General features: G+C 38.9%; 1 protein-coding gene across 3 annotated transcripts; it reads left to right on the forward strand.

Moving 5' to 3' along the window:
* The first annotated feature begins 2,278 nt into the window (after window positions 1-2,278).
* Window positions 2,279-11,633, forward strand: LOC140850826 (SWI/SNF complex subunit SWI3C homolog). 3 transcript variants are annotated; one of them, XM_073243575.1, is made up of 9 exons: window positions 2,279-2,456; window positions 2,577-3,125; window positions 3,212-3,771; window positions 6,956-7,337; window positions 7,474-7,520; window positions 9,488-9,576; window positions 9,830-9,900; window positions 9,980-10,161; window positions 11,061-11,633. In XM_073243575.1, the coding sequence occupies exons 1-9, from the start codon at window positions 2,423-2,425 to the stop codon at window positions 11,505-11,507; spliced, it is 2,361 nt and encodes a 786-aa protein (XP_073099676.1). In that variant the 5' UTR covers window positions 2,279-2,422; the 3' UTR covers window positions 11,508-11,633. The 3 variants fall into 3 exon arrangements, with proteins under 3 accessions (XP_073099676.1, XP_073099674.1, XP_073099677.1); XM_073243573.1 differs by having other exon boundaries at window positions 2,285-2,456; window positions 7,462-7,520; XM_073243576.1 differs by having other exon boundaries at window positions 2,300-2,456; window positions 2,557-3,125; window positions 7,462-7,520.
* The last annotated feature ends 1,361 nt before the right edge of the window (window positions 11,634-12,994 follow it).

The following is a 12,994-nucleotide window of genomic DNA, read 5'->3' on the forward strand; positions in this document are numbered from 1 at the left end:
TCCCCGACTTCATCTCATATTGGCGTATTTGTTGGATATCTGATAAAGGGCATCCAAAGAGGTCCGAAATATACAACCAGAAGTTCTTGCTGCTTTGCTCATTTTACTTGTTATAAATCTTTGATACGTGGTATGGTGTGACGCATTAGAACTAGTCTAATAGAGCCAGTGAGCAGACACCTCAAGGTCGTCCCACGTCTATGATAACTTTCTGAAAGGTGACGAAAGTGAAGGTGATCTCCTGGTTGACATGGAATGATTCTGAGTTGGAAAGATCCTCTTGATGTCATGCTTTTCTTCTCATCCTTGTGTTGGAGTGATGGAATTGGAATGCAGCCATGTGAACCGACAACAACCTCTCGGGGGAGGAAAAATTATCTCCTGCAGTGCATGCACTAGCATGGCAATGCATGCCACCAATCACTGAGGCGCATCGTTGGTTCTATTTATCATGCACTCGTCTCTTGGTGGCATGCATGGCGATGTAATACATGCAACGTAGAGAATAATTTCTTGAGAGCCTGAATTTTAGACGAAGGACATGGTGACCACCTTATTTGGATGGCAAATCTGATGCAGAGTGAAAGAAAATGTGGGAGATTGCTAAGGGTGCCTTTGGTTATACTTTTTGATTTTAAAAAAAAATATATATATATATATTTTGATTTTTGCTATTGAGTAAAAGTAAAAAAGTAAAAAATATGTTTGGTAACTATGTTGCTATAAAGCAAAAAGTAATATTTGGAGATGGCAGATGAAGAGCTCGACGAGCAAGAAGGGTTTCAAAAGGGAGGGAGAAGGGGATGGGGAGGTGAAGAGCTCGACGAAAAAGAAGAGTTCGGGCTCTTTACTTTTTGGTTTAGCGTTTTTGATGTGCGGAAGCAAAAAAAGCAGAAAAGCAAATTTTGGAAAGTAAAAAATTTTTGCTTTGCATATAAAGCAATTATTTTGATTTTTTTTATTTTTACTTTTTATTTTTCATGGTATTATCAAATATTATTTTTTGATTTTTATTTTTAAAAATTAAAAAATTAAAAAATATTTTTTTAATGACTAACCAAATGCACCCTAAGGGGTCGGATGAGTGTTTAAGAAAGGAGGATGAGCTTTGTTGCAATGGCGAAGTCAAGACATTGAAGGATCGTTGTCCTGGAACAGGAGGGGTGTGAGCTTGGATATCAATGGTGAGGAAGTGGTGGATTGTGTGTGGGGATGGGCGATTGGATCCCACACTAGTATGGAATGGATCCTGGCCGCTTGAGGGATCCATCAATTCTCATTCATTTCTCCAAATCATCGAATAATCACCTTTTTTTTCTTATGCCTTGATTGATTGGGAGAGAAGAATAGAAGAGAAAAGAAAAAAATGAGAGAGAGAATTATTATTTTTTATTGGTTGGGAGTTTGCTCATAAAAGCAATGTAAAGGAAGAAGAGAAATGAAAAAGATACAAATCTTCTTAAATTTATAATTTTTTTCTTCTTTAAATCGAGTGAAATTGGAGAAAAAAGAATTAAAAGTTAGTAATTCTTTTATAAATTCCATCTTACCTTTTTAATCATAAAAAATAAAATTAATATTATATTTTAATTCTAAAACTTATTTTAAAGATCCCACCTAAGCCTTCCATCTGATTGAGACTCCCGCAGATAAAAAAATCAACAAAAATAAAGAGAAAGATGAAAAAAATTTAAAAATAATTTTTTTTTTGATTCTTTTCTTGAGTTTGTAAGTTCCTTTCAAAGATATTATAGTAAATAAATATTATAATATTTTTTTCTTTCTTTTCTTTATTGCTTCCAATAAAAAAGAGAAATTTTTTTTTTTAAACTCTCAATCAAAAAAAAAAAATAAATATATATATATATATATATATATATGTATGCGCGGCGGGCGCGCGCGCACGCATGTGTGTGTGTATAGACACATACATATATATATATATAGTGTGTGTATATACACACACATACATACATACATATACACACACATACATACATACATACATATATATATATATATATATATATACACACGCACATACATATATATATATATATATATATATATATATATATATATATATATATTGCCCCCTCAAACTCTCAATTATGGAGGTCTTGCTTAGCCCAACCCATCCCCACAAAAAAAATTAAAACAAAAATTTCTGCATACCCCAGCAATGTATCTCACCCCCATCTCCAACAAGTTTTCAGCTCCCAGCCGAGGGAACCACCGAACCATCACTGGCGTGGTTCCGCTGGAACACCACAACCTTAAATATTCGTCTCGCACTTGCGAGGGTATGTTGTCCCGCGTTCTGTTTACCGCACTCTCCACCCTCGCCCTTCCCTCGTGCCCCATCCCCGCTGCTTTTCGTGCCAAGAAAAACTCCACCTCCTTCCTCCTCTCCTCTTAGCCCATGTACCCTGCCTCCCCCTCTCTCCCCTCCTCAGGTACTCCTCTCTCTGTTTCCCTCTCCTCTCCTCCTCCATTTCCTCTTCTCTTTTCTTTCTAATTTCTTGCTAGGTCTACATTTCGATCCTCCGATCTCAGTGTCCTCTGATCCATGGCAGATTCGCGCTTCAAATGGCGTAAGAGGAAGCGATGCAGTAATCCCAAGCGCCTGAAGCCCCACGACAACGGCGAGGACGACGACGACGACGACGAAGACGAGGCCGCTACAAGGGAGGTGGCAGAAGAGGATGAAGACCATGACTCCCAGGCCAACAATCCGTCCTCCGACCCCGTCCTCGACCTCCGTGAGGCCGAAGTTCTCCCCGACACCGGCCAACGCATCTCTGACTTCCCCGCCGTCCTCCGCCGGTTCGTCAATCGCCCCCACTCCTCCGTCCTCGACCTCGTCGCCGCCGAGCTCTCCCTCTCCTCCTCCTTCTCTGCTTCCGCCGGCTCGAGGCCTTGGGCCGCTCCCCTTCTTGAAAACATCTCCCACGGCCAGCTCCAGGCTCTCTCCACTGTCCTCCCGGACAACCCCTCATTGCTCCAGCCGCCCGATCTCGACAAGCCCTCGGCCTATGTCTGCACTCCACTGCCACACATGGAAGGGAAGGGCGTCGTGAAGTGGCTTGGGAGGGAGCAACACATGGTCCTCCCCATGCATGCTGGTCGGTGCCTCCTCTTTGCTCATTCTTTCTTCTTTCATTCAAAATATTTGATTGCATGCTTCAAGTTGATTTCTTGGGGTGTACAGACTGGTTCTCGCCAATGACGGTGCACCGGCTGGAGAGGCAAGTGGTACCGCACTTCTTCTCGGGGAAGTCGAGCGACCACACGCCAGAGAGGTACATGACGCTACGGAACAAGATAGTGTTCAAGTACTGGGAGAATCCTGGAAAGAGGCTATCTTTTGTTGATTGCCAGAGGCTTGTTGCCAACAAAGAGCTTTACGATCTGAGCCGGATTGTGCGGTTCCTGGATCATTCCGGAATCATTAATTACCTCGCCACCTCGTCAATGCATCGCGGGCTCAGAATGGCTGGTTCTCTTCTAAATGAGGAAAGTACCGGGGAGCTTCAGCTAAAGACTGGACCTCTGAGATCCATTGACAGTCTGGTGTTGTTTGATAGGCCAAAGTGTAGTCTTAGGGTGGAGGATTTCGCTTTGCTGTCATCTTCGTCTTCTTCTGCATCACTGGATTCTGATTCTGGACTTTCTGATTTGGACAATAGAATCCGGGTGCGGCTATGGGAACATGCATGCAATTACTGCTCTCGGCCTCTGCCCAATTTGCACTATCAGTCACAGAAGGAGGTCTGATTTACTCCACAGTTCAAAGCTGTACTGCAGGGCATTATGCTTATATAATCCTCTTTCTAAATTTTAATTTATTTCTTGATTTTCTGACCACATATTTTACATAAAATACTGATGACCAGGTTAGATGCTCAGGGGAAAAAAAAAAGATCCTGAATATGACAGCATCACACTTGATAATGCTCTTTTGCCCATGGGCGATATTTTTTCAATTAGTATCTAATGCTACACTCAGTTTGAATATATAGATCATCTCCTTCCCCACCCAACTTCTATTTTTAAGTAACAATAATGTAGGAATAGTGTATGCCTTATCCCATTATGTTGGAGCTGCATTTATCATCTGAACCATTGTTACCTGGACACCTTAGAAGTTTTTTGCCGTGTCCAGTCACTTGGACACTCCACATCCAAATACTACATGACACTTCTTGAAGCTTCAAGTCAATGAATCGAGATGATATCATGGTTTCATAACAATTTTTCGCACCTATACCTGGAAGTTTTCAAATCTAGTGTAATATTTAGCACATGATTTATGAATTCCATGAAGTTGTAATGCAATTGATCCAACAAATTATATATTATATGCATATATTTAAACATATTTAAGTACACATCTATGTAATATCAATGTGTCCCCGTGTCTGATCCTTTGAAAGATTCCATATCCGACAGTTCTGGACACATGGATACTTGACACCCATGACATTGGTCCAGGTGACATTGATCCTAACCATTTCCAGATCATTTCTTATTACCTTTTGATTCTTCTTTGGTCCTCATATTGCCAGTGAATGTGTTTACACCAAGTCAGTATCTTATGCACGTTTAACTGTCCTTCCAATCGTTACTAGACATCTGCCTTACATTTCTTATCTATATGTTGCTTGTTATTATTGACCATGCTCCCAACATGACGTTATGATCAATGAAAACAATGGTGTTGGTGGGATTGCTCACCAGGTACCTCAATCTGAAGTATATGGTCTTTGAAGCTTACTTGGAAGGCTCAAGATGAACTTGGATGCCGTGCCATAAGAGAAAGTTGGGAAAATGCATGGATTGCATTGGTTCCCTTATAAGGGTGGTAGCTTGATATACACTCTTTGAAATATGATGCTCACATAGAAAGCTCAAGATGGGCTTTTATATACGTAACAGTTTGGGAAAAAGCGTGGAGTGGGTTAATTCACGTATAAGGGCGGTAGCTGGACATATTGCATATGATTGTTGTAAGTAACCATGGTGTAGAGGATTTACTAGGACGCAAGTATATGTAACTAAATTGATCTGTTTAGATATATCTAGATTCAATACTTTTTAGCAAAGTTTATCATTTCAGTATTGGATCCCATGCCGGTACCATCCTGTTACCATGTTGATATGCGGTTTGGTACAGTAGAAGATAGCGCTCTGAGTGTCGATATGCTACAAGACACCATACTGGTTTGGTACCGGTATGGTATAGTATGCGGTTCAGTATCGGACTGTATGGGGTAGTATGGCAAACCATGTTGCAGTGATAGTTTTTGGGTTGTTTGTCTAGGATTTTTCTGGTGTTGTACTTAGACTTATATTTATCTGCTATTAGGTGGCTGGTCATGTCTATCAATAGAGAGATATAGTGGCAGATTTATTTCCTGTATATGAGTCCAAAAAAGGACTCAAATTGACCCTTAAAGATGGGGCCAGATATAGCTATTTATTAGGTGGTCATTTTGGTTGTTTGGGATTTATTTTCTCTAAATTAAAGAGTTAGGATGGTATTGGGAATCTTGAAGAAATTGTATGGATTTTTTATTTGAGGAAAAAGGGTAGGCTGCGGGTCCCTCTTTTTCAAAAAAATATTCTCCTCTTGCTTGTTCTCTTTGTTCCTACTCTACTTCATTTTTCATTTTCTTTCTCCTTCCTTGAGTTCCATACAGCCATACGCTAGATTTTCTGTTACCTGAACTAAGAGTCAGATCTGTAGTGAACTGATGCACCGATTTTTTTTAAAAAAAATATTTTTAATCAGGAAGAACGTTAGCAGGTGCAAGACTGAATTTACATTACTTGCTGAGTAGGTGGCTGCAAACTTGAAATAATTCAGATCAGAACTCAGATCTGAGTTGGAGTGAAAAGCTGGATTAGTCATGTTTATGCTCCAAGTTTCTGATAGGCTGCATCACCCTTAGGCAGTCTGCTGTAGAAATGCTTTTTAACTTCATCTTTTGATAAAAGAATTGAAGAATCAAAAGGTAGGGAAAGAGAAGGAATAGATGGAAGAAAGAAGGTGCAGATGTCTGGTTATCAGATCTAACCAAACACCCTTCTCCCTAATTACAGAATTAGGGCATGCTCTAGCAGCTGGTGCAAACTTGGCATCAATTTGTATACAGGTGGTTCTGCATTGATGACCGTTCATAATGACCTGCTCAATCCTTTCATGAAGGCTTGTTGACTTAGAAATTTCCTCCATGTCCAATCACGTTTTGATGGTATTGGTTTGGAGGATGATGATGGTGATGATACGTGCTTTCAGCACCTACGTCTGTGTAACTATGTTGGGAACAGCAAAATTAACTACACTTTAGTGTAAAATGGGGTTGTTGACTGTCAAGGAATCACAATTTTCTTAGAAAAATGCTCCTCAGAGATTGGAACTCCTGTGATGTTACATTTATTGGTCCTATAAATATTTGTATTCAAGAAAGATAGCCGCCAAAAAGATTCCTGGATTTATGCTTTGATATCTGAACTCTGCAAATGCCTAACTAGTTTTATAGACGATAGTTTTGATGGACTTGTATCAGAAAAAGAATGGTTTGCCATGAAAATCTGAAGTTTCTTGTGCTTGTGATTACGCCATCTTCTAATCAGCAAAAAGATAATGCCAGCTTCTTGTTTTTAGTGCCTACCAGGTTTTATGATGTGATTCATGGTAACTTGTATGCAATCTCGTATTAAAATGGTCCATTAAATTCTTGAAGCATCATACTACTACATGTTTTGCAACCTGGCCTAATTACATAATTTTCATAATATTAGCTTCTTTTCTTGACATATTTTGGAGAATTTAACGGGCAATGCTAGATACCTCCATTGTGATGTAAAATGGGTATATTCATGCATCATCGTGGTCATCAAATTTATGATACTTCATGAGTAGTCTTCGTTTTTTATTGTAATTCAACAGGCTGATGTAATGCTTTGCTCAGACTGCTTCCATGATGCAAAATTTGTTACTGGTCACTCAAGTTTAGATTTTCTGAGAGTGGACTCCAAGAAAGATACACCTGATCTTGATGGGGATAGCTGGACTGATCAGGAGACGTTGCTGCTGCTAGAGGCCTTGGAGAAATATCATGATAACTGGAACGAAATTGCAGAGCATGTGGGCACCAAGTCAAAAGCACAATGTATTCTTCACTTTGTTTGTCTTCCAATGGAGCATGGTCTACTAGAAAATATTGAGCTATCACACATGGCTGTTGAATCTGATTCTTTGAAAGGGCATGAGCCTGGATTGCCACATGAGACTGGATTGCCATGTTCAGATTCTATTTGTGATACCACAGGTAATTCTACACAGTCCATTGGCCCTTCAATAAGTTCAGCATTTGTTTTTCTGTGCTGCTTTTTTATATTGTTGTTCTTTAATTTTCCTGTTCTGAGTGTTTTCTTATTCATTCGCCCTTCAAGAATTAAATTCAGGCGACCAGATTCCGTTTGCTGATTCTGCAAATCCAGTTATGTCGCTGGTAAGTAGCTACGTGAATCTGCATGGATTTACTTCTTTCACATGAAGCTAAGACACAAATCTGACTAGTATGCTTGATTTAATTGCCTTTGCTTTGGTTCATGGTGATAACAGGTTTATAGTTAAATCTCTTTTGCCTATCTTGAAAACACAAATTTGTTCGGAATATGATTGCTGCTTTAAATTCTGATAGTGCACTGGATGTTCATGAGGCAATGGAAGTGTAATGTGCATTTAGTCTAGATTGATGGTTATATTCTTCCATAATCCACACCATACCGGCAAAGCTACACACATATATATGCATGGACAATGGATGCATCCATGCAGCAATATCCACATCTTAAAATAACATGTGTTTCCCTGCAACACAGACCGTGCCAATAATCTCATAGCCTTAAATAACAAAAAAAAATAAAAAAAAAGAAGCAATCCTGTCAAAAGCATCTAAAATCAAGAAATCAAAGAAACTCTGTATTCTTCTTAACCTGCTCTCCTTATACAACTCTAAATGATGACATATCACCCTAATGTTTAATCAATAGGAGTTAATTATACCGGTCATGGTTTTTAGGTATGTAACAAGATGTAACATATCCACCTGAAGCAAAAAATCTACACAGACCAATAAGTGCTGGGATTTGTTGTACAGTGTAATTTGAATTAAATGAGATATCCAAAAATGTTGGAAAAAAAGCAGATTATGAATGCTCTGTTTTTTTTTTTTTTTAAGATTTTAAAAATGATAATGAACATTGTAGCTTGATACAATCTTGAGATATATCAGTTATCATCCTTGGCAACAAGTGTATTTTGGATGGTTTTGCTGGTACCAATGTCGCATGTCTTAACCCAATGCTCTTCAGGTTTTCCAGTGATGTAGAACCAAATATGTTGATTTTCTGTTAGAGAGGTTCCTGTAATATAAACAATAATTTTATTGAAGGTTAAGTGTGGCTGATTCGCTGTGCACTAGGTTGGAGTTGTATGGGCACAGGGTAGGGATGGCTATGGGTAGGATTTGGGTCGGGTATTGTACTACCCATCCCCAAACCCGAACTTAATATCCTATACCCAAACTCTACCCAATATCCGATCGGATAAGAAAAGAGATATCCATCCCCTTACCCAATAGGTTCAGAGATACCCACGGATAACCCATTTTCCTATTCCTAACCCATATCCGCCCCATACCTATCCCATATCCAAAAAAAATAAACAACCAAAATAATTTTGTGCATATTATCAATCAAAACAAAATTATCAATTCAACATACAACATAATTTATAAGTCCAGATTTATAGAAATCAAACATAGAAATAGAATTACAATTCAACATAAAACATATAAATAACCAAAATAATTTTATGCATATTATCAATCAAAACAAATTACCAAAACAAAATTATAAATATATATATTCAGGTATGGGTTCCGGTATTACCCATACCCGTAGGTTCGAGTCGGATTCGGATTCGAATTTGGGTAGAAAACAGCACTACCATGCCCTACCCATACCTGTGCTATAGTTTTCAGGTTTTACCTAAATTCGAATCCAAACCCGATCAAATCCTATTTTTCGGGTTTGACTGGATTTGGGTAGAGTGCATACCCATCGGGTCGGGTCGATTTTGCTATCCCTAGCACAGGGACCAGTAAGTGCAACACAATGTCTTTTACTAAATACTCTCTCACAGTCTGCATTTTTGGGATTCTGTGCTGCTTAATATCTTTAACTAATCCTGTCGGGTTGGTTCTAGTAGCTTTTCTCGTGGTTAGAAACTTTGGGCGAGTAAGAATTCATAACACATCTCAAATAGTTCAGAACGAGATTTGCATATTGCTCAATTGATCTCCAAGGATCATGGTTATGGTTATGCTTATAGTTCTTTTGGCATTTTACTGAAGTATGAGGTCCTTGTGTCATTTAATTATTTTGCTGTCTAACTGTCTGGAGAAGTTTCTAGGTTGCATTTTTGACCTCGGCAATTGGACCAAGAGTTGCTGCAGCCTGTGCTAGTGCAGCATTATCTGTCTTGACTAAAGAGGACCACAGGTTAGAATATTGAGCTTGTACTAGTGATTGGATAAGTACATGATGAACAACTATTTCCATATAATGTTTCTTTGCAACGGCATTCATGTTTAACTTGCTGACACTTGGGCTTAAGAATTACCTCGGTTGCAAAGTCTTGCCAATGCCATGTTTTGTGTATGGACCTAACTTTATTTGATGATTTCTGTAATACAAACTTCCATCCACTTGAGTTGCAAACAAATAATATCAGACTTTTGCTTCACGTTTGAAGGTTGAGTTCTGAGAGCATGCATTCTGAACTTGGTGCTCATGGAGCACATGCAAACTTTGGCCGCCAAAAGGGTAAATTATTTTATTCCTTTTCTGTTTATTCATTTTCACACTATATTGTTTTTCTTAAACATTCCATTTATCAATCCAGATGAATCTCCTGAAGATCCGGTGCCATATGCTAAAAAAAAGGCTCCTTCTCCTTTTTCTTCTGAACGTGTAAAACTAGCTGCCAAGGGTGGTCTGTCTGCAGCAGCAGTGAAGGCAAAACTATTTGGGGATCAAGAAGAGCGTGAAATTCAGAGACTGGCTGCCATTATCATAAATCACCAGGTCTGTGTTCAAGCTAATTTGTTGTTACCATGTGGTGTGCTATCTTTGGCTATTATAGTGTCATTTATTAAATTTCTTTGGGATATATCCTAGGGTTTATTACAGCTAATATCTGTCAGAGATGAACTGAAGTCTTAGGAGATACTTTAAACTACTATGTTGAAAGAAGATGTGGCTGGAAACTGACCTAATAATTTTCTACTTGCAATTGATTGATGACAACTGATTTTCTTTTCTCCACCCTCAAAAGAACTGCATCTTTTTCTTGGTGTTCCTGATGGAGTTCTTAGGGGATTTTATTTTGTTATTAGATTCTTGCCTTCTTGGCCATTCAAGCCCCTAACCCTACTTCTAGATCTGCATCATAAATGATGGTATTTGATAGATCCACTTGGAAAGGCTAACATGAATAGACTATTTTAAATGTAACTGACATAGGTTGATATCAAGGTTAATATAGAGATTAATAAAGAACCTCTGACCTGTCATCCTATGTTCTAGAATCTCCTCATCGTCACCTTCATTCCCAATTAGAATACCATCATCAGATTTGCGATTAGGAATAGCGTTTGATTCAACCATCTCCTCATCAGATCAAGGCATACCCCGCCATAGCCCTGGTTGCTCAGCACGACTGACTTCCACCACTTTTCACTTATTCTCTGTGGCCTTTCTGGTTTCTTCTGAGTACCAGTGTTTCATCACAGCTCCCACCCCACCTTCTTCCATAGTTTAATTTGTAATTGTTAGTCTCCCGGATCATTGTAGATTTGATCACCAGTTTTTATTTAATGCATGTAGAAGTTCTGCCATAGGATTGGTCATGTTTGGATGAGTCCAGGTTTTTGGTGTTGCCATTATATTTCCAACTGATGTGCCTCTCATTTATCTTTATGCAGTTAAAGAGGTTGGAGTGGAAGCTGAAACAGTTCGCAGAGGTGGAAACCATTCTGCTGAAGGAATGTGAACAGGTGGAGAGGGCAAGACAGAGGCTTTTGATGGAGCGTGTTCGGATGATGTCAACCCAGTTTGCACAAGCAGGAACTACTCTACCAACTGCAGCTGCTGCTGGTATGAATACGACCGCAACACAACCAACCATACCAGCCTCAGCTGGGCAGGCAAACGTCTCATCAGAATTTGGCAAGAATCTGCCCGGGCATCCTCAGATGTCCTTTATGCAACGACCACAGCCATCTGGTTTTGGACTCCGCTCGACTCTCTCAGCAATCCTCCCATCTCCTTCTGCATCCTCTCCAAATGTTATGTTCAGTTCTGGTATGCCAAACACTTCAAATCATCATTTGTTGAGATCCTCATCAGGAAATAATTCAAATATCGGTTAAAACAGGTGGTTTTGGGATGGGGGTTCCAATACTGAGCTGTATGGATTACGTTAGAGCCTTTGCATAGTGAAGTTGTATCATTTCTTGCTGTAATTTTCGAAATATTACAGGTTTTAGTCTTTGTTCTTTTCCTCTCCCTTGGAACATGCAATATCTAAGAGTTCGAGCCAGGCCTTGATTCTGCAATCATGTTTTCCTCCCAGAAGGAGGCATGACACCACTTCTCTTTGGGGGGAAAAAATCCAAGTCGTGCTCTCTTGGGAAAAAGGGAGCGCTATGAATCAGAGGCTATTTGGCAGTAGGACGAAAAGATCTACAAGTTAAAAATGTGGCCAATCTGGTCAAGCTGGCTGAATTCGTTCATTGATCCAGGCATGAACGCTTCGCTGCACCGCTCCCCTTCCTGCTCCGCAGCACCGTTTTAAAAATCAATAGCCGGCTTATACAGAGCCGGAAGAAGATTATCCTGCAATATTTTTGCAGTATACACTGGATATCTGAGCTATGCATTCTGCAGCTGAATGCAGCCACAGCAAGCACATAAATCTGCTGGCAGAACTTTTTGCAGTGGATAGAGGTGAGAACAAGTAGAGCTGCTTGATTCAACTCAAGTTCATCATTATTGAGTTCAAATAAAATGAATAATTTTTCAAATCAAACTCGAATAACTCAAGAAGCTATTAAAATTTATATATATTTTAATAATATTATTATATATATATATATATATTATATTAATAAGTCAAAATTTGAATGTGAGTTTGAGTATAATTAAATTAATATTTTAATTAAATTGATCTCAATTATTATTTTTTTTTTTTCTTCTTTCTCAATTGAGCCGAGCTCGAGTTTGAATTATTAAGATCCAACTAATTTCTAGCCAAGTTGCAAATCCAAATATTTTGAATCGAGTTAAATTCAAGTTTCTAGATATCTAATTAAGCTCGATTGCATCCCTAACATTGGATTTGGATTGAGCAAGGAGCTTATCTCTGCCAATGCATACCTATTACTTCATGTCCAAACCCTCGGATGCACCGTAATACAATTTTTTTGTCGCAGTTTCAGAATTTCAATATATTTTTCATTTTTGAAAAAGTTGAGAAGAGGGAGAACAACAAAGTAGTCCGCAATCTTTCTCATAGCAGAAACAAATCACTAGATTAAATGAATCAGTAATGGTTTCCAGCTTACAGAATACAGTGAGCAAGGAAAAAGGAAGAGGTATCTGAGGAATAATGATTCTGAAACTTTCAGCAGCTACATATGACAATACGATCCTCCATTGAATCAGGTATCAGTGCATGCCGTAATAAGGAAAGTTTCTGCCAGGGGCCATGATTACAAGTTATCAGCACATCTGGGTCCTTCTGCCACAACATTTTAATGAAATCTGCCATGTCATAACTTCGCAAGCTATGCTAGATCATGAGGAAAACTCTTCTACCCTCCCAAGAAAGGGTCATCCATTCACACACAGATCTCAT

This window comes from Elaeis guineensis, chromosome 9 (genome assembly GCF_000442705.2).
Source record: "Elaeis guineensis isolate ETL-2024a chromosome 9, EG11, whole genome shotgun sequence".
In the NCBI taxonomy this organism is placed as follows: domain Eukaryota; kingdom Viridiplantae; phylum Streptophyta; class Magnoliopsida; order Arecales; family Arecaceae; genus Elaeis; species Elaeis guineensis.

Excerpts from the sequence above, each read along its gene's own strand:
- LOC140850826 (XM_073243573.1), top strand. The coding sequence starts at position 2,423 with ATGTACCCTGCCTCCCCCTCTCTCCCCTCCTCAG. Across the intron at positions 7,338-7,461 it reads TTCTATTTGTGATACCACAG|AATTAAATTCAGGCGACCAG; the intron begins GTAATTCTACAC and ends TCGCCCTTCAAG. Across the intron at positions 10,162-11,060 it reads CCATTATCATAAATCACCAG|TTAAAGAGGTTGGAGTGGAA; the intron begins GTCTGTGTTCAA and ends ATCTTTATGCAG.